We start from the raw sequence: 22,513 nt of genomic DNA on the forward strand, positions 1-22,513 counted from the left end.
TCCAATTCAATTTTGTATCAAAACTCTAATTATAATCAGCCTATTAACAGGAACTGCTTCCTCACCCACACTACATTCATATATCATCAGTCTTCATTATTATAGTATTCATAGATCATTGATTTTCATTAATATTGAATAATTCCCTCTAGTTTCAGTCACTGATTGGGTTCTAAATATCTTAAGTACGCCTGTTTCCTGCAGAAACCTAATCTTCGAAAACAAGCCATTAAACAGAACTTTAGAGGAGATGAAAGTCCTTTTATAATTTTCTCATGTTGTTTGACAAAAGAATCCTAAGGCTGTGATACACCACATTCTTCCATATGTTGAAAACAAAGCAATAGAATGTAGGCCTCGTGAGGGCAGGATCTTTATCTCTTTCATCTGCCACTATACCCCCTGTCCCCAGAACCAGGTGGGGCACATAGTATGTATTAAATAAACCCTTGTTGAGTAAGGGCAGCAGTTTATTCCCATAAAGCTATCTGTGTGAGAGAAGGAAATTTACTTTAGGAATTCTGCTAGTAGGAAGGCATTCTTTCAGTCCGGATTGATCTTAAAAACACCTGATGCATTGTAGGTATAATGCATTCACAGCGTTTGGTCCTAGATACTCTTCAGTGAAGGTGCTTTACTTCTTCTGAGTTCAGCATCAAAATATTCAGTTATGGTCACAGTTCCCAAACTTTGTGCCGAGGTGCCCTGGGATGATGCAGTCAACATCACGGGCAACCATAGGATTATTTAAAATTCTGAGAAAAGCATAGAGATATCCATTAGACACCGTGGCAATCACTCTCCTGAGGAAGTTCAGTCTCAACATTAGATGCTACCATCCTTTGAATAACTTCATATTCCTGCAATCCTGGATTTTTGGAGGCTGCTGTCTACCTCCAATCCACCTCGCCAACCACTGAGAAGCAGGAAACAAAAGTGACAGTGTCCACTAATCCAAAGATTTGAGAAGCTATGCCGTGTCCAATGGGCAAACGCATCCATGACCAAATGTGATTATTTAAGGATGAAATGCAAATATTAAGTTTTCCTTCAATACATGTTGGCTGAATTATTAGGACATAAATATTTATTAAGTTGTGTGGACACAAGGAGTTATGACATCACCCTACTACACACTTTGCTTATTGCTTACACGAATCAATGGCCTGCTAACTGGACAGTGCCGGAAATGCCTTTCCTTATGAACCCAAGACAGGTGGAGTCCCAGAGGGCAGAGTGGCTTTCCTTTATGGAGATTCATTGATGCACTGGCACCCCTATGCCTGGGCCAGCAGCTGCCATCTTAAAGGGGGGAGTCAGCATCACTCAGATCCCAGGCAGTGTTGCCAGAGGCTGGAGACTGGTAAGCTGACCCCCGGGGATGGGTCCTAGCTCCTATTCTTTCATTCTGCTGCCGTTATCCCTGGCTTCCCTTAATCCATACCCCCTGCTTATGGATGGGAATGATTTACTGATCCAGCAGCATCAGCTATTCAACTAGAGAGCCAGCTTCCTGGATCATTTCTTATGTCCTATGAATATTTATGGAGGATTCAAAGATGAGAAAAGTGACTGGTGCCAGAAGCACAGCACAGATAAAGTACAGGCTAAGTTCAGAGGTAGACACAAAGAGAGGGCAGCCTTCTGGTATGGGCTGAAGGAAGGTGAGCCCTTAGAAATAATTTTAGAGAAGTTAATACCGGTAGTTCCCTGAAGAGAATGTGTGTATCTATTTTTCACCCTCAACTAGCATGCTTCCCCCAATCAGGTTTCTCCACTCCACCTCTGTGTTGAGTGACCTTAAGTCTATATACCCTAAACGTCCCATTAAAATTTCACAGTTTGCAAGTTAGGAAAATTGCCTCTACTTCATATTTAAAACTAACTGAATATGAATATTAGCTATGCATAAAATTTTGCATGTATTTCTTTGGATTTAATCTAGAAATACAGCACTTTTATTAACTGCCACTTGTAAACTGCTACATCTGAAGGTTTGATGCTATTCAGCTCTATCCGACCTCAAAGCAACCCTAGAACTTCTTGAGGTCTTCTGAGACAGATGGAGACACTCTGCTCTTTCATGTTAGGTATTCCCAGTGCTTGGATCAAGAGAATCCAGAGCATCAAATGCTAACGCAAGAAGGTCCTCCAATCCCTACAAGTTTAAAGACCATTGCCTTATACCACTGCTTCTGATATTGAGGAATGAAGTTGGTGGGCAGAGGATGATTGCAAATAAGGAAGAGGTTTTAGGCTAGATAAGACTTTGTGAATCAATGCTAGAAAATCCTTAGGTTAATTTAGTCTCTGGGGGAACTCAGAGGCCAAGCCAGAGCCTGAATTATTTAGATGTAGCACCCATAATCATTCATTTAACTATGGCTTGACCACAAATTGCATACTTCATTGTTGCCATGCAGACACAGTTAAAAGGGAGTGCACGAGAGAGAATATAAATGATATCTATTGAAGAATTTTTAGAACAAGGGTGCCATTAACAGCAAATGAAGGTGATGGCTGCTTCAAATTTGCAACTTCAAGAGTGCTCCACAGACCAAGATCATCCACATCACCTGGCAGTTTATTGGAGATGAAAATCTCAAGCCCCAGCCTGGACCACTAGATGAGAATTCACCTTTAGGAGAGCTTAGGGTGATTGATATGCAAACTAAATTTGGAAAGCCCTGGGTTAGGATCAGGGGTTCTCAGCCCTGGTAAGGGTTAGACGCACCTGTGAGACTGAACACTTATGGACTCTAGGCCCCACTCCAGGACAATTATATCAGAATCCCTGAGGGTGGGGCTGAGCAACATCTGGTTTTAAAGTTTTGCAGGTGCTTCTAGTGTGCAGACAGGGTTGGGAAGCATCCGACTGGAGGGAGAGCATTGGGCATGGGCCTCACTTTCACTTCAATCTTACAAGACACCTGTATTTTCATGTTTCATTCATTCTACTCTGTGCATTGGCACCAACTTCCACATTAACATACAACACCACCTCAGCCCTCATGCAACTTGAAATCTGGAATATAAATACTTTTTTTTAAATTTTTTTAATGTTTATTTTATTTTTGAGAAAGAGAGACAGAGCACGAGGAGGGGAAGGGCAGAGAGAGAAGGAGGCACAAAATCTGAAGCAGGCTACAGGCTGTGAGCAGTCAGCATGGAGCCTGATGTGGGGCTTGAACTCACGAGCCGTGAGATCATGCCCTGGGCCCAAGTCAGATGCTTAACCAACTGAGCCACCTGGATGCCCTTGGAATAGAAATACTTTTAATTAACTCACAGAATTATTGTCTTAAGTTGCACTAATTCAGAAGCCCATTTATTTAAAAAAAAATCATAAGGGGTAACAGATATAGAGAGAATAAAGGTTTTGAACTAAAATCAAACTAGATTTACATGGACATTCAGGATCGAGTTACTTGAACTATAGTGAGCATATTTCCTAAAATAAAATGGGGCTAATAGTTCAAACTCATATCTTTGTTGTGTTGCTCGATAAAAGTTAGTTCCCAGACATCCTGGCCACAGAGAAAATAAAGACTGGGAGCCAGATCTCCTAATTCCTACTCCATGTTTTCCCATGTCCTGCACTGACATCAGTTCTGCCAGACAGACACAGAAGCTGCCCTCACAGAGACTGGGAATGTGGTGAGCATGAAACAAGGGAGTGTTTGGAAAGAGGAAGTTAGAAATCTCACTTACTGGTCATGAGAGGTTCATGTATCTGGTCATAAGTTTATAGTTACCACAGCAATCTAAGATCCTTTCAAAGCCATCTGGGATGGATTGTAGATTGCCAGGAAGTGTAGGGAAGAGCCAGAGAGGTGGCTTAAGGAAGAAATGTGTATGAGTAATGGTTAAATGATGGGAGATTACTTAGCCAGAAGGCGAGAAACCAAAGCATTACTTAATAACACTTGAGACACACAGAGGATTATGGAATTTAGGCTAATGGCCAGCTGTTCTTCCAAAGCTGCTAATAAGGAAAAGCAAACTAAGCCTGAACAGTAGGCCTTTAGAAGACAAAGAGTTTAAGGGAACATGATGCATGATATTAAGACACTGCCCCTGGGGTGGGTAGCTGAAGAAGGTTTGTAGAAAGAGAGCATTATTAATACCCAGAGGTGAAAGGGAGAACATTTAAACCATGCCAGATGATGGGACTTAAGACTTAAAGGGAATCTTGATGGAAACAGAGAGATGGATAAGATGGTAACCTAGAATTCTGTGAATTTCTAGGTATAACTCATTCTCCATCCTAGGCACTGGATGAAATAACATTTCTTAAGGCAAAACTCTTGAATCTAAATCATCAGGGGTAAGCAGACATATGCACATCTTTCTTAATCATTTTGACTAAAAATGATCTCCCTTTTGTGTTAATAAAGCGCAAGTAAAATATTCCCATATATGCCAGAGTTAGTTCTTGCCTCCCCTGTCCAGCAGCAATCTTGATAGATGAGTTTTACTAACTGAAAATGAAAGGTCCAGGTATTAAGATTTCATCAGCTCTGTTGGCTGAAAAGCAAAATGAAGATGATAATCATTAGCAGTTTACACTAATCGAGATATAATTACAGTGAGAATTCATAAATGCACCTTCAACCCCAGTCTCCTGCTTCTTGGTTGTGAAACCCCAACACGTGGGTAACAACCACCATGCCTATGAATGACTGAGGACTCTCAGTTGTCAGGATTCTTCCCAAAACTCCCAGACCATTTCTTTAGGCAGTACCTCCCACAATAAGGTACAATTCATGATACCTCAAAGTGGTCAAAGTCCTCTTGAAAACCTAGATGGATTCATAGTTAAAGTCATAGACTCAATGACGGGTGTGCTCAGCAGACAATTAGTTGGAAATCCACACAAGGGAAGCAGCTTCTCTGAAGGCTGAGAGTAAAGTAAGAAAACACAAATGTCATCTTTCTAAGCCTTCAGGTAAGTAAACTGGCTTGGTGTCTGTGTCACAGAAGTTAGATAGCAGAGAAACCTACTGAGAAATTAGCTGATTGTCTCATTTTCCTATGGACTCACTTCATAAAATTGAAAGGTGTTTCCCACTTCATTCCAAAATGAGGCCATAGCCTTGTAGTCTGGTGTTTCCCATTCCCAGGATGGACTGAACAAAGGCACATTGGGCTATCTGAAGAATAAGGGGGTCTGTGTGTCAGAGAAGTGTGTGCTTAATATCAGGAAAGGAACTGGCATGTTACAGGTGAGGGAAAAAGAGCTTGCAGGTATAGATAGAGACACGGGCATCTTAAAAGCAGTGTGTCTCTGGTGGCAGGACATCCCCCAGAAATGTCCATAATGGAGCTTTGGCCTTCTTTTCCATAAACATCGCTTGGCACAAAGAGATGAAACCATCGGTGGAAGTCACTGACCTGAAGGAATATGTCAGCCTGAGAGGGAGACAGGAAAGTGAGATCCACTTCTGAGGAAGCCCCAGGACTTCACCTACAGCCTGTGGCCCAGGACACAACAACATCCTGGGTGACCATAAAGTAGCCAGAGCCCACAGGCTGAGAGATTTCTTCAAGGGTGCCCACGTCCCTTAAGGGCCTTGTGTGGCCCTAAAGAGTACCCCAAAGAATGACCAAGACTGGTCTTCTAACCTGTCTTTAGGGCTAGAGGATAGAAGTAATTTACACTGATTTTTAAAATGTAAAGAAATATGGGGCGCCTGGGTGGTTGAGTCGGTTAAGTGTCTGACTTAGGTTCAGGTCATGATCTCATGGTTTATGGGTTCAAGCCCCATGTCGGGCTCTGTACTGACAGCTTGGAGCCTGGAGCCTGGTTGGGATTCTGTGTCTCTCTCTCTGCTCCTCCCCCATTTATGCTCTGTCTCTCTCTGTCTCTCAAAAATAAATAAATGTTAAAAAATTAAATAATAAATAAAATGTAAAGAAATATGATATTTGTTGTATTCAAGGGCTATCCATTAATTTGTACATATTAAATCTGATTATTAAACCAATCTGAGCATTACACAAGACTTTGGAGGCTGATATTTAAAATATACAGATATTTCAAAGGATGAGAATACAGTAGGGGACACTTATTACCAATTATTTTACATAAGGTGCTGCTTTACAAGTGCCTTCTCAATTTCATAGACTAGACAGTTTTAGGGTTCTTATCTTTAATAGTTGATTTAAGAGTATAGTTGACAGAAAAATCTCTCACTCAGAGTTTTTTTTCTGAATGGTAATGCATTCTGTGTATGGATTCCAAGCCCTGACCGCATCTCCTATTGACAGTTTTCAGCATCAGCACGGGAAACTGACAATTTTATTGTTCTACTCTATTCCTTCATAAAAATGTGTTAAGGAACACTTTCTGGAACAAAGATATAACCACATCATAAAAGCTGCTGAAATCATCAAATGTCTTATACCACTATTTGATCATCCAAAACAGAAAAGCGAGTTTATGCTGTTTAAAAGGATTTGTGAAAATCACCTAGGCAGTAGTCTCATTGTTAAAATCTTTAATTCCATCCAATCTTTGATCTTTTGTTTCTTTGGTCATCAAATATAAAATCAAAAGACAGTAGGCTTGATCTAATCATTCCTCCAAGTGGCTTGGCATTCGGTGTATAAAAACCGTGGCCAAAAGAATTTAGCTTGCTTCACACTGCTTATGCATTTAAACCCTATTCGCTGTACAACAGTCAGTGATCTGGACTGGTACGTTTTCTCCCGACAGAGTGACATCATGGAAAGATTACTGCCAAACAAAAGAAGGCCCTTTGCCAAAAACCTGTTATATCACCCTGGGCAAATATCTTTCCTTCTCTAGGCCTGTTTCCTCATCAGGAAAGTGACAAGGTTGAAATAATGATGGGTAAGCACCTTCCAGGTCTGCAATTCTATGAATCGCTTACTTGTTGCATTTATAAGAATTAGAAAAGCCAAAGACATCATCAGAGCAAATGCATTGATCTACAGATGACATCTTAGAACATGCTAGCTTTTCCAATTTAAAAGAAAATGCTCTGCTATGAAGATCTGCTGGTTTGACAAAGTATTGTTTGCATCTATTAAAACAAGTATCTAGATGGCTATGCTGGCAAACCAAATAACCTGATTCAGATGAGAGAACTGCTGCAGTGTATAAAATCTTATATGCAAATATGAGGTGCTGATTGAACCTGGAGTGCATATATTATTTAAAATTTGAATTTATGTAACTTACAAACAGATCCAGAATACCCTGATCTTTATTCATTCAACAGAGAACTCAAATAAGCAATTCCGTGTCTGGCATAGAAATTTATGGAAAAGTTCTGAAGCTCTGTCTCACTAATTTTCCACAGGAAATAAGGAAGGGAAAGCGAGAACCAACGAGATTGCAGAAGAGGAATATATGATAAACACACTTACACACAAACAAGCAGAGTGGACGAGATCATTGCTTATCTGTTCCTTTTCCCACATTGCTCACTGTTCCTACAAATGAGAAATACTTGACTTAAAGTTTAGAAACATATCTTTGTGGCCATGCTGCTTCCGATCATCTTAGTGAGAGCCTTAGAGTTTGAATTGTGCTGTTCATTAGGGGAACAAAAATCTGAAGATAATTTTATGAAACATTACTTATCACCACCTAGAGATGAAGGTCCTGAAACATGGAATCAGAGGTCCTAAGTTCAAGCTCCAGTTACATTATTTTACTACGCAACGTCAAGCAAGTCACTGTACCCTCAGTCTTACTTCCCTCTTTGGTAAAATGGAGATAGTGATACTTTAGAATTCATGCTTTTTGTGATGAGTAAATAAAACAATGAGTGTGATGTTTCTGATAGAATGTCTTTAATATTATCAGTGATGATCTTTCTATTTATTTACTTTTTTTTTTTTTTTTTTTTTTTTTTTTTTTTTACATTTTAGAGAAAGAGTGTAAAGATGCAAGAGGGGGAGGGAGGCAGAGGGAGAGAGAATCTCAAGCAGGTCCCTCGCTCAGCACAGAGCCCAGTGCAGGGCTCAACCCCATGACCATGAGACCATGACCCAAGCTGAAATCAAGAGTCGGACATTTAACCAACTGAGACATCCAGGCACCCCTATGATCATCTATTTTATCATTAATTTAGATTCTGCCCTATGAACTACAGCTTTACTGCACATTAGGATCTTTAAAATACACATTTTTATTCAGTTCTGTATGATGAACAGACCTTTTGAAATTTTTAATATAAATATAATGAATATAAGTTTTGATATAGTCAATTCTTGTTATTCACAGTTAGTTATATTCTTCAAACAGTCCCCAAGAACATTGAATTAGCAAAGACCAAATCATTGATCCTTAGGGTGAATTCAGAGTTAGGTTCCTGTGAACATTTAGTCACATTTTGACCAATTGATCAATATAGATCCTTGCTTTATATGTGCTTCTGTTTAAAGACACCTTATTTAATATATATTTTTGATTCATTAACATGTAACTCAAAGCCAACAAGATACAACTCATGCCTAAACTAAGCTAAGTTAAGTGCATGTGTTTTTGCCATAAGTCACATCCCAGCCTTCTTGCATTTAGAAACACCAGACAGCACTCCAGCACTACCCTTGGGGGGCATTTTAAATGATAAAGTCACCAACCAAACCCACAGAAATGTGTAAAACCTGGCACTAAATAGATTGCAAAAGAAGACATTTCTTTGCAGTATGAAATTTGAAACAAAAGGCCAAGTATTGCCTTGTTCACCCTCAGCTAAGAGCATGTCCATGGGACAACTCAAATTTTCACCATTTTACACATATCTACAAACAACCATTAATGTGCCATGAGTGTTGATTTTGTTGTTACCAATAAGTCTTAGTGAGTAGGTAAATTCACAAATTCAGAATTTGCAAAAAATGAATATCGACTGTGTGTGTGCATGTTTGTGTGTATTCCTACCTACACATATTTACATACAATAATGTACTCATTCAACACTTACTGGTGTGGCAGACACTATATTAAGTTTTACATATACCTTCGCCTTTATTATAATAATACTGGTATATAAGTATTACCATCATCTTTCCAATATGAAATAGAGGGCTGGAGAATTAAAATATCTCACAAAAGTTCACACAGGTATACGCAGATTGTAAAACTGAGTATGACTTCAGAGCCTTTATTTATACGCCATTTAAAAGGATTTGTGAAAAACACCTAGGCAGTAGTCTCATTGTTAAAATACGATACTCTGTATTTCACCTATCTTTACCGGGAGAAAAGAACTTTCTTTAAATGAAGCAAGTGGATGGGCAAGACACTTCCTATAAAGTTGGAAAAACACTGCCTTTGATGATTTTATTTAACTGAAATTTAAATAACCAAGGTAACTTACTTTGAAAACAAAGCTATAGAAATTTAAATGCCAATCATTGTTCTCATGTACGCTTCCAATTTCCACTCATCCAAAAAGTATTTACTAAATGCCTACTGTGTGCCAGGAAGTGATCTACATGCACTCGTCATCAGAGCCATTATGCTGTAATGCCTCTGGAGCACACATCAGAACTGTTCTCTATCAATCTTCTCCTGTTGTTAAGATGTGCACACATTACAGCAACTTCAAACTCTTAACGGTCAAAAATGAAAGAAAGTTTACTGCTAAGTCTGATGCCATTTCCTATCAAACCAATGATGTCTGAGAATTACATAAAAGAGAGTGCTCAATATCCATTTTTGCTAAGAATGATAGATGTATTCATAAAAACTTATATGTGAAACAGTAACTTTAAAGGACAATAAATCAACCAGGATAGATTAGGCTCTTCTGCAATAACAAACAACCCCAAAGTATCACAATAAAGGTGTCTTTCTTGTTCTTGAAAAGTCTAACGTAGGTTGAATGGCTCTCCTCTGTCTTGTAGGCTGGTCTTAAAGTAACGCACGCTACATCTACACATGATCAATTCAAAGTCTGGCGAATGTAGGAAGCAAATGGATTTTGGATGACTAACGTGTCTGCCACAAACAGAAATTAATTTTCTTGTTAATCCTAAATACGAAACCTAACTATTGAGATTATGGATAATCTTAAAATTTCACTTTGATTAATGGTAGATGGTGGGGAATACTTGTTTAAAGCATCTTTTCTTCTTTTTCTATGCCTAAGATTTCTACTACACGATTCATATTCTCTTGAAAAAAAATTTTAAGAACAGTTAAATTATGTCTTCTTTAGAATTTTGAGTAAAGACACAGTTCTTATGTATCTTGTTTGTATGGGTTTCTCATGAGAAGAGGGGGGGAAAACACTAGCTAGTGAGCATAATATTAGGACCTTTGACCTTAGTCATGTGCCATCATTTAAAAGAAGTTGGCTTGGGTAAGGCATTAAATAGAGCCCCCTCCCCCCACTTCAAATTCACGTCCACACAGAATTTCAGAATGTGAACTTATTTGGAAACCAGGTCTTTGCAGATGTCTTTAGTTATGCTGAGAGTGGGTCATAGTGAATGAGGGTGGGTCTTACTGCTGTCTCTAAAAAAAAGGAAGGCACAGAGACATACCAGGAGGATGGGCATACGAGATTGGAGCCACAAAGTTAGAATGCCACGGGAAGCCAGCGGCCACCAGAAGGTAGGAGGAGGCAAGGAAAGATGCCTCCCTAGAGCCTTCAGAGGGAGCACAACCCTGCCCCCGTGTTGATCTTGAACTTTCAGCCTCTACAACTATAACAATAATTTCTGTTATTTTAAGCTCCCCAGCTTATTGCTGTAGAAGCTTAGGAAACTAATATAGGTTGGATCATAGATTTCAAATAAGCACTAAAAACCTGGAGTTACAAACATATTAAGATTTTGGCAAAATCTAGGTAATTTTCATCTGTTTAGTTTTCATAAATTTCTTAGAATTTTAGACCTAGTGGAGACGCTGGCTGTCACTCAATTCTTACAGCTTCTCTGGAGAACTTTCTTGCTCTCAATAAGGGGAAGGCTCTGGGTTTTCCTCATTCTCAGTTCTCGGGGTATCCCCAAGGTAGAGCTCTCAAACATTCCTCTGACCTCAGTCACATCTCTCCATTGATCCCTGTTCCAGGGCCTCCCCTGCTCCTCACAGGTGTACAGCCCAGGAAAATGCTTGCATTTTATGTATAAACCCACACCAGCCCCATTCTCTCCGTGCTACCTCTTCCTCGAGATCATTCACTGTAAGGATCAGAGGTCAGCAAACCTTTTACAGAAAGGACCATGTAGCAAATATTTTAGGCTTTGTGGACCATATGGCTCCTGTCACAACTATTCAGCTCTGCCAGTATAGCCCCCAAATGGTCTTGACTGAATTTAAGTGAATGTGTGTGGTAGTGTCCCAATAAAACTTTATTTATGGACACTGAAATATGACTTTTATATATTTCCCGTGTCACAAAATATTCTTTTGATTTTTTATTTATTTTTTTAATATATATATTTTTTTATTTCTAGGAGAGAGAGAGACAGCAAGAGCAGGGGAGGGTCAGAGAGAGAGGGAGATACAGACTCTGAAATAGGCTCCAGGCTCTGAGCTGGCAGTCAGCACAGAGCCCGAAGCGGGGCTCGAACCCACAAACCGAGAGATCATGACCTAAGCGAAAGTCGGACGCTTAACCGACTAAGCCACCCAGGCGCCCCCTTTTGATTTTTTAAAAACCATTTACAATCAAACATTTTTTGGCTGGCAGATCATACAATAAGCAGCAGGTCAGATTTGGTCCTCAGGCCAAAGTTTGCTAATTCCTGATCTAAATCAGTGGTTCCTGACTGGAGTCAGTTTTGCCGCCTAGGAAGCACTTGGCAATATCTAGAGACATTTTCTTATTGTCACAACTAGTGGGGTCTTCTGGAGTCTATTGGATAGAGGCCAAGGATGCTGCTAAACAGAACAGCCCCTCCTCCAAGTGAGAAGGTTGATATTGCTGAGTGAGAAACCCCAGTCTAGAAAAAGGATTCTTTTGAGGAACTGAGATCCGTCCCTAACAATCCCCACTGGTTAGATGGCTATTAACACCATATTTAAGGACTCTTATCATACCTTCCTCTCAGACACCTCCAACCACAATTAATTTAACCTCTCTTCAATATCCTATTGTATTTGTAGACATTCATACTGTGTCATTTATTGTTTTCCAGTGCCTGTGTTCCCTCCTACTACACGGAGAGCCTCCCGAGGGCAAAGGGGTGTCTTATTCACTTTCTTATTCCCAAGACACAAGATGTTTGTTGAGAGGAACTAAGCTAAGAAAATAATGAAACAAAATCTCCATGTTATGGGGATTCTGAGTGGCCCAGTCGGTTAAGCATCCAGTTCTTGATTTCAGGTCAGGTCATGATCTTTCGTTTCATGGGTTTGAGGTGCAGAGCCTGCTTGGGATTCTCTCCCTCTCTCCCTCTCTCTCTGCCCCTCCATGCATGTTCTCTCTCTCTCAAAATAAATGAATAAACTTAAAACAAAAAGCCCGTGTTATGAATTCTCTTATAGCAGATACTCAATGAGAGAATTTCAACTTTTGATGGAGAAATTACTTCTATCCCTTAGGGTGGACATTTTCTGTCTGAGGATGCCAGCTTCGCTGGGTAAGTCAATCACCAACAGAAGGCACCATGCACCATGCAGTATGAACTACCTTTGGCCAGAAAGCCTAGTGGGACTGAAACTGAATGAACCTCTATTCAATGAGAAGCTCCACCGAGAGCCAGCTAGGACTTCCTACAGCCACTTCTTGAGGCATCAGTGACAAATCCACAAGCATCTGTTGAGCTCAGTGTCAGAAGATGCATTGCCTTACATGAGGCGAAGGCAACCTAGGCCACAGACAATAATGGATCTGGCAGAATCACCCAGCCCTGAGTTTGCTCTTCCTGCTCCCATCCGACATGTCTGATGCCCCTTGGATTCCCAACTCAGCTTTTCCCCCCACTTCCTGATCTTCTCTCATCCTTACCTTGAGATCTTCAGGGCTCACAGCTCATATCTGCCCCCACCCCCAGCCTCTGCACTGGCTGTGCTTCTTTTTAATACCCCTGCTATCAGCTAGTCTACACCTTCCAGCCAGGTCAACACTTTTAATAGCTCTCTCCTAGTACACATCCAAAGCCCCCGGCACACAATCCAAGGCCTCAATGGCCAGCCTTTTGGGGATTCACACTGTTTCTCCCATCCTCCAACTTAACCTCTGTTCAAATCTGGTCTCCTGCTTACTTCTATTAGCTCTACCCTTCCTCCTGTCTGTCCAGTCACACTGGATTGTTTCATTTGGCAGATTTCTGTGGCTGTTTTGATTCTTCTTTTCCCACGGGTTTCTGTGACCTTGTACCCCAGCCCATACGTCTATGCTTGTACTTGTCCTCAAGCAGGGACTGAACAGCAGGCTACATTTTTCTGTCACTCTCCATCAAGGGGAAGAACATGGCAGGCAAGCTTGTATACGGGAATGTGGCAGAATTCAGAATAAGTGTGGAGATGTGGTTCCTCTGCGAAGAGTGCTTATAGACCAACGGGTAAAGAAAAGTCACCCAAGGATACAGCCTTGGATAATGGACAATAAGATATTTTAAGTGCAAAATTATACGGCACAGAGTTCAGAGAAGAGTAAATAAAAATAGCTTTATTTCCTCAGTGGACAGAGCTAAGATTGGTTGAGCACTTTGTGATAAGCACTTTGCATCTATTAATCAACTTGTATAATTATCACGGAAAACCCTTGATATAAGTAATAGCATTATACCCACTATACATATTGGGAAAAGGAGGCTAAGGCAAGTGAAGTCCGCTGCTAATAAAGGATGGGGCCCAGATATGTCTGACTTCAAAGCCCATGCCACACTCAATGTGATTGCCAGCAGCCACGATAGACTTCAGACTGCATGAGACCTGCACTGATGCTTGGAAGATGAAAGTATTGAGTTCCACAACAGGTAGAGGGAAAAGGGCATCTTGGTTATAGGACAGTGGGAGGGAAGGCACAGTGGGCTGATGGTGCAGGAGACCTGTTTGGCATGTGTGTAGAGAAGACAGAAGAAATAAGGTTGGAGGTATAGAAAAGCTAACTTGTACAGGCTCCTGCACTCTAGGAAAAGAAGTTCACCTTGATATCATGGGAAATAGACCAGACATTTTGCACAACATAGTATTAAGTTGTGTTTGGGGAATAGACTCAGATAAAAGACAGACCTTTTTTGTCCCTAAGGCAAGCTCCGGACAAGAGTTATGTGAGTGCTGTCTACATTGCACTTGAGGTTCCTCAAGATGGATATGTGAGAGGCATATAAAGAAGTGCCTTCTTTGGCCAAGTATTTACTTAGATCAGTATCTATCCTGTGGTCACGGTAACAAATTATCATAAATTTAGTGGCTTACAACAACATTTTTATATTGTCATTCTAGAGGTCAGAAATCTTAATTCCATAGGCAACCTTAATTTCTCCTTGCTGTGTAACACATATACATAGGTTCTGGGGATTGGGACATGGACATCTTTGGAAGCCACTGTCTAGTCTCCCACAGTCAGTGATCTTGCCCTGGGGACCCTACCACTGGCAGATCTGCATCTAACATACCCTTGTAGGCACCCAGGCAGCCACGTGGGAAAAACCACAGTGAAGTGCACAGGATCCCCGAATGAAGCTGTCAGGCAACGCATGGCTCTGTCTGGTTACTCATCCTCCTCACTCTGTTGGAAGTGTTCACCTTCACCCACAGACTCAGCTCCCTGTGAGGGGCCTCCAGGGCCAGATCCCAGCCTTACCTATGCAGAATTAAAGCAGCAGCAGCCTGACCTCTGAGGTTTGGCATCAGTTTCCAGCCCTTTATCACTTTACATTTCTGTTCTTCCACATTTCTGAGATCTATGCCCTCTTGGGGCCCTCATTGGGGTTTCTGGTTCATTCTTTTATCCTCTAGAGATCTTGAGTTCTCATCTTGAAAATGATTTACTATTGTATCTACTTGCTAGTTGACAGTTCCAGATCCAGGGTCCTGCTCTCAGCTTAGTAATGGGGTCTCTCTCCTCCCTTAATGCCCAGGAGTCTCCTCAGCTCCATGGCCAGGCGTGCCCCCCACCCCCAATGCCCACCAGCACTGTTTCACTCCAGTGGGCAGCTTCAGCACCAGGACCTGTTTCAGTTCATGGAACTCATCTCAGAAAGACTTGTCCCCAAGGAGACACACAAAATGTCTCCTTGTGCAACTCCCAAGGTAGTATTTCAACAACCCCACGTTGACCAGGAAGTCAGAGTCTTTGGCAGAAGAAAGGAGTTGGGCTGCACCCCCATCGACTTATTTACCACACGTTCACCTTTTACTTTCCAAATCTATTATTTGCTCTCTAAAGGGCCAATGAGGTAAACATATCCGGTGTTAGATTTAAATGACAGATGAGACCACACAGCACCTTAGGCAGAGCTAGGGCCTGGGCTCCCGTCTCCTGACTCCCAGGCCAGGCATTCTTTCTGCCTATCAGCTCACTGGGTCAAGCCTGCAGGTGACATCAGGCTGAGAATCCAGTTGGAAGGATTTTAAATGTCACCTAGGCTGATGTCCTGGGCTGGACCCCTCTCAGGAAATGCCCAGAGAGTATCAGCCAGCTTCTACTTCAGTGCCCCTCCCCAACCCCTGGCCACCCACCACACGAGAGTCTGATGTTAGCTCCAAGGCCTGTTAGTCTGGGAGGGACAGCGTACGCAGCATTCCTGAGCAGGGCGCTGCCATCTCTGGCCCTCGGACTCGGTTGGGTGGGCTTCCTTTTGGTTTCATTACAGAAATTTAGTATCTCTGAATTTTACTAATCTTTTTCTTCTCTTGAGCTCAGCTCTAACTCCTTAATTTTCTACCTACTCATTGGGTACATTTGCTGCATCCAAGCACACACGCACACACTCCCTCACACACATACACACTCACATTCATGCGCACGCACACACATTTACTCTCGCATATTCTCACAAACGCTCTCACACTCAGGCACACATACAAACACATTCTCATATATGCTCACGGTCTCACACTCACACATGTACACACACTATCACATAGTCTCAAACAAATTCACACACACTCACCTATCCTCACACACGCTTACTCACACATGCATACACACATTCTCACACACACACACTCACATATCCTCACATTTCCACACACACCTTCACATATTCTCACACTCATGCACATATACTCTCCCATATTCTCACACTCTCTCACACTCAACATGCACACACATATACATACTCTCACAGTCACACACACATATTCTCACACATTCACACTCTTGCACGCACTTATGTTCTCAAACACACTCACATGTTCTCATACAGTCTCACACACACACTCACACACCACAAATCACTTTTTTCCCCATGATGACCTTCCAAAAATTTGCCCCTCAGCAATCTCTTTTCTATGCTAAACCACCCCTTTTCCCCTTATATTCCCCCTAATGAGAGGATTTTCATGCCCTTCATTGTTCTGGCCTCTGAACTGTGCCTCCTCTAAATCATTCTCACCGTGTGGCAAACGACCTGACGACAGCAATCACTGACCAGCCTCTGATTTGGGCAAGACCTCCATGCTAAGGTCTGCTGACGCTGTGAGAACACAGTGGGCCTAGAATTCTCCTCAAACTTTCATCTTGCAGCAGGACCTAGAAGAGCATGAACAAGAACAAAGATTCTGAAACACACTAAGCAACAAAAATGAGAACTGGTATTTGTCTCAGCAGGTCTGTCAAGCATTTCAGAAATCCTAGTAAACATGCTCCCATCTGGAGAAGACAACTCAAACTGCAATAATTCTGCAGGATATCCAGTTGATGCTTGATCAAAGCACATCCTGAGTAGGCGGAAAGGTAATGATTCACAGATACCAGTTGCTCACCCTCATCAGATGGAGTAGCTAGGGGAGGCAGTGAGTTGTGCTTCAATTATCCCTACCCAGAAATCGCTCCAGTTCAAGAGCCTGTTCTTCTAGGAGGGGTAGCTTATACAGCATCCCCGAGTAGGGGACTTGCTTCTCTCTGGCAGCTTAATCGGTTGGGTTTTATATGTTCTTTGTTTCCTTTTGTTTTCATTACAGACATCATTTCAAGGCAATCTGATGGAGTAGGCAAAGCAGTTCTTGGATGTGCGTCAGGCAACCACAGCTTCGAGGGTGCTATCCTTCAAAAATGGCCACTGGGCTTGGCCTCAGGCAGCAAGAAAGAATGGCAATCAGTGCTGACTCTATTCACAAACTAGAGGGATTGAATTTAGTAGCTAAGGAAGCCCAAGGCCCGCGCATTCTTTTCTGGTGCCTCTAGGTCATTATCCTTACTTCTAGTAGCTGAATTTGTGTTAAAGACCAACCCTTAACCTATAAACCAGATGCCTGATTTGTTGCCTATACTTGACTTCCAGCCCAGCACTCTTGTTTTAAATAAAGGTGTCCTGTCACTCTCTTAACAGCCTTTACTTTCACCAGCCTGCAGCCAGGCCCCTGCTACCACCTGCCAGACTTTCCCGATGCTGGTACCAGCTTGAGTCTCTGCAGGATCTCTCTACCCAGATTCTCCATTGCTAGATTCCACTCTCCTATTAAGCCCTCAAACTCTTATCTTGCGCCACACCTCCCAAAGCCTACCCTCAGCTTATACTTGTACCTAATGACTCCGACAGGATACACTGCTTCCTCTACTCCCTACTAGCAGCTGGGTTGACACCAACCCAAGCCTAGGGACCAATTAAGCCTCCCAGGCCCTCTAATTCTGTCTGGTGTTGCCATCTTCCAAGACCCTTTCTGCTCTAAGCAGCTTCTGAAAGAATGGGTGAGAGCCTGAGCTACAGATTGGGGATGTGCAGCCTAGGAACTGTGAGCTAGTTGAGAGAGGGAGATGCTGGCATATGGCAACTGAAATCTGTTTCCCCAGCCACAAGTGGATCAAGCTATTTACCTCCCACCCCACCTCCTTCCCCTTCTTGCCTAACTGGCAACATGATTTTGCTCATCCTGAGAACTGGGGGCCAGCTCTGTGGACACCAAGACAAAGTCATTGAGTAAAGGGTGCATTTTAAGTGCTCTTGATTTTTCCTGAGGAATACACTGTTGGGAACCAACAAATTACCCCCAAGTTATATTTACCAGCTCGGAGGGTATTTGAATTCAGAAAAACAAACTGGTGCTTGATTATCTGGAGGATGTATTTAAATTCACAAAGAACCATTTGTGCCATGTGTTTTTTTTTTTTTTAAAGAAAGAATAACTCTCCCCTTTGCTAATTGACATGATAAACAAAGATCTAGCTTCTCCTATTCCATCACTACCTCCAAAATTAAATTTAACAGCAATTCTCTGCTTAGGGAGAAAGAACAAATGAGCTAGTTACTCATTCGTGGAAAACAGGTAGAAATTTTCCAGTGACGGTTTCTTTGAGGTGTCTATTTTAAGAAATTTGTTGGGGAGTAGGTTACAAGGTGAATATCAAACCTTTTAGAGAGCAAGAATCAGGAGTTTCAACTGAGTGGCTGCGAATAAAATGCTAACACACAGAGTGTGCCCAGGAACAAGCTGAGCTCGGCTCCAGATTTCAGGTGTTTCGCAACCCCGTCCTGTATCTGAATGTCATAGCCACCTTCACAAAGACAATATCCTTCAGTTAAACTAACTAGAAAAACATAGTGAAAAGATTCCTTACTATTCTCTAGGTGAAAGAAGACATTTTTCTTAAGGAAAACACTGGCAAGAATAAAAGCCAAGTATTGTTTTAGGCTCTCTCCAATCTCCAAAATACCATTTAAAAAATAATTACACCCACGATTTATGCATGATTCATTAGACAGAAAGATAAAATGCACTGCTAAATTTTAATTGCATTGGAAGAGTAGACATCATGAAATATATCCCCAGCTTCTTGGGATTATAACCCAGGCTAGTAACACCTTCACCACAGTTTAAACCTTGTCCAAGTAGTCTAACGTGATTGAACATCAACAGTATTTTAGTTTCATAATTTGATAGACTTATGAAAAACTATTTTAGTTAAGAATTACAGGGTCAAATGGTCTTTTATCAATATTTAAGCTTTTGTTGTTGAAGTTAATAGGCTTGAATCACAGACAACAGGAATGTCACTTTGGGGTGGGGAGGATTAAAAAAAAACAACCCCCCTTAGTTGTCTGCAAAGGAATGTTTTAAAGACCATAGTTTTCCTAGTCCACACCCTCACCAAGACGAGAGCAGGATAATATCCTGTATCATACAGGCACAGGCAGTGAATGTATCCATTCTACACAATACACTACCCATTCATTACCCACGTGGCTTATATACTGAAGCTAAGGCAGAATAGAATCCCTTACATAATAGGTGCAGTAACTTATATAATATATGATAAATATGACAGACAACATCTTGCAGGATGTAAGCAGACTTGCAGAAGATGCCAGCTGCTAAATTACCAATCTGAAGGAGCCAGGGTGAGGGAGTGAGCACGTGCAATTATATTTAACCCTCCTATGACAGCAAAGTGTGCTGGACTACCTGCCCATCCCTTTAGGTTTTGAAGGACATCTACCATTAGGTTCTGTTCAGGCAGGCTCTTCTGAAGAAGAAGCACAATTAATGGGACAGGCGCAGCGCCTGGACTTCAGTATCTCCCGTGATCATTGTTCACACACATACCTGTGGTCTTTAATGGGGTTTTCTCTCCTAGCAACAGTTTTAACCTTTTGGCATGGATTTTGCCTTGATAATGTGAGTCAGCCACCACCGCTGAGGTAAAGGACATGTTACAGAGTGTACAGCACTTATTCTTATCCACCATATCAGCATCACTTCCCTGTGAGGAAGAAAGAAACAAAAATAACATTAGCGAGAACCCCAAGTTGTAAAATTTCTTTTGTTCCCCATTCCATTCTGTTGCAAATGAGATGTACCACAGACTTTCTTATTGATATGTCTAGTTTTGGCTCTGCAACCCTTTTTTCTTCATGATAGTCATTATCAAAACATTTTCAGTTACTGACTTCAACCTACATTTATTTGATGGCTACTCTTGCCAGACACGGGGAATGCAGGACACGTGCGCAGATATGAGTTGCCCAAAGAAAAACAGGGCCCACAATTACGTGAGAGCACAATGTGTCTGGCACCATAAGGGAAACGGTCTCTAATTGCACCCATTATGCTTATTAAAGTAAGTGAAATATCAGAGTTCAGATGACCTGAATTATTTAGCAGAAATTATCATTTGGCATTCAGCTCTATCTTTCACCAATTTTAGCCTCACCAGCATACATGGCCACATGTTCAAGATTTTCTTTTTTAAGATTTCTTTAGGGAGTTGAACATTTTTCATAATTAACTTGAGTGTATATCATAAAGCTAAGATGACCAGGCTGACTGAATTTTCTAGGAGAGTTTGTGTAATTTCCTTTTCTTTGGGAAAGGTGATTAGCTAAATACGGCACGGAATACTTAAATCCAGCTTGATTTTTATTCTTTTGTAAAAACAATGGAAATGAATCATGATTCAGAAAAAAATAAATCCTTTGTTAGATCATGTGACCTGGCTATTGTACACAAAGATCATGAATCACCTATATTATACAAGGGAAGATTAATCCACGGGCTCCCTTACTGCCTGGTTAGAAACTGAGGGTAAGGCGGACTCTCAGATAAGGAGTTAATCTAATCCTCAATGGGACAGTCATAGCAAAGCATCCTTTTGTTAAAGAGCAGCCTTGGATGAGATCTGGTCCCACAATAGCCCCTTCTCCTATTCCAAGCAGGACCAAAGAGCGCAATGTAAAATAGCATGAGGGAAGGATGAAGGTGGGGATAGGATAAGAAAAGAGAATTACATATTTTCTGCAGAATAATAAGATGTCCAGACTGCTAGAAAGATGTTGCCTTGCAAATTATGTGGCAGTCAGAAAACTAACTCCCCAACTTCTTTATCAGAGTTAATGGGCAAGATTTGAGGAAATGTTCTGTTAGGGGGCCACTGAGAGGAAATGGATCCTGTATAGGAATGAGGAGCTCCCCTAAAGGTCCTTTCCTAGACAGAGAAAACATTTAGGGCAGGAAACCTAGGTAAAGCATTAGGCTGTGTCCACTGAGTGATCCTCGCTAATGACTTAAAGCTTCGAGTTGCTTTGAGTTTTCTCCTTACACTCAGTTAAAATTTTAAGAAAAATCACCAACACTTTTACACCTTTGTGGTGTATACCATGGAAACTAACTGGACTAAGCAGTACATGAAAGAGTTGTTTTTTTCTGCAACCAAGCCTAGGAGATGCCACAGACCCATGCAGGGGGTAGAGCCCAGGAATATCAGAAAATTACAAATCAGGAAGTTACTGAAGGGTTTGAGCCCAGTAAATAGGGAGTGGCTACCTCATGACAACTGAAAGACTCGAACTGGTACTTTACCCTATAAGTTAGAGAATATTGGCCTTGCATATAAAAAAGAAAGAAAGAAAGAAAAAAGAAAAAGAAAAAAGGAAGGCTGTCAAAGTGAAAGTAGATACTTAAATCACTCATTTTTCACCTTCTTATGTATAAGTCAAAGCACATATTTTTCTTAAAATTAGGAACAAGATCATAAGCCAAAGCTTAACCTACACTCTACACCTATTTACAATCTGTGCATCCCTTCTGCATTTCTAGCAAAAATGCCAGCCAAGCCTGGCCTTTCTCCCTGTAGCTCTAAGATGTAGATATTTCTACAGAAAGTCTGGAAACCCAACAAATGGGCTGGTATCAGTGTGTGAAGTGTACTCAGAAACAGTTTTTAGGGCAAAGAGTTGTATTTAAATTGGATAATGATCAATTGATTTATGATATTCATTCACTCAACATAATTTTAAGGACTGCCATATATGTTAGATGCTGTGCTAGATGAATATGACTCTTTTCTTAAGGAGGTTGAGACCAGGAGAATTGGAGAAGGCACTCAGAAAATAAAAGGAAAATAGTATAATAAAAAATATATATATAGTCCCCTATTAGACTCACACTCTCCCAAATGTAAAGAAAAAAAAAAACAAATAAAAACAAAACAAAAACAAAAACCCTTTAATGTAAATTAAGCCTATTTGTGTAAATTTTTATCAACAAGCCTTTCTCACGCCTGGAATGCTCTTTATCACTTCTTGTCTAATCCAGTCTTCCCAGAATCTGCTTCGTGGTTCAGTTTAATAATCACTTCCTTGAGATGAAGCTGTTTCTGCCTCCCTCTGCTGTCCTGCAAAATTGAGCACTGACCTTAGAATCCTCTATGTGTCCTGTACATACTTTTCTTTTATAATATAAAAGAAACATATATTTCTTTTATAATAGAACATGGAACTATTACATGTGTCCATTTTCATATTTGATCTCACAAGCCTACAACACTCCTTTAAAGTCAAGGAAATCATCTCATTGGTATTGAAGCCTCACCACCTGGCACAATGCTTGTCACACAGGGGGGCCTACAGATGTTTACTGAATAAGCGGGGCTGAGTGTTGGTTTGTGGGATTAATAGTTTGCATGGCATGAAAATC

At 41.1% G+C, this 22,513-nt stretch overlaps 1 protein-coding gene across 1 annotated transcript in view; it reads right to left on the reverse strand.

Moving 5' to 3' along the window:
* Positions 1 to 22,513, reverse strand: part of ZMAT4 (zinc finger matrin-type 4) — a 338,356-nt gene that overhangs the window by 118,966 nt on the left and 196,877 nt on the right. Inside the window, exon 4 of the mRNA XM_039253399.1 lies at positions 19,646 to 19,802. Within this exon, the coding sequence (XP_039109330.1) occupies positions 19,646 to 19,802 (157 nt within the window). The remainder of the gene's footprint in view (positions 1 to 19,645; positions 19,803 to 22,513) is intronic.

This window comes from Hyaena hyaena, unplaced genomic scaffold (genome assembly GCF_003009895.1).
Source record: "Hyaena hyaena isolate Hyena2069 unplaced genomic scaffold, ASM300989v1 scaffold_446, whole genome shotgun sequence".
Taxonomy (NCBI): Eukaryota; Metazoa; Chordata; class Mammalia; order Carnivora; family Hyaenidae; genus Hyaena; species Hyaena hyaena.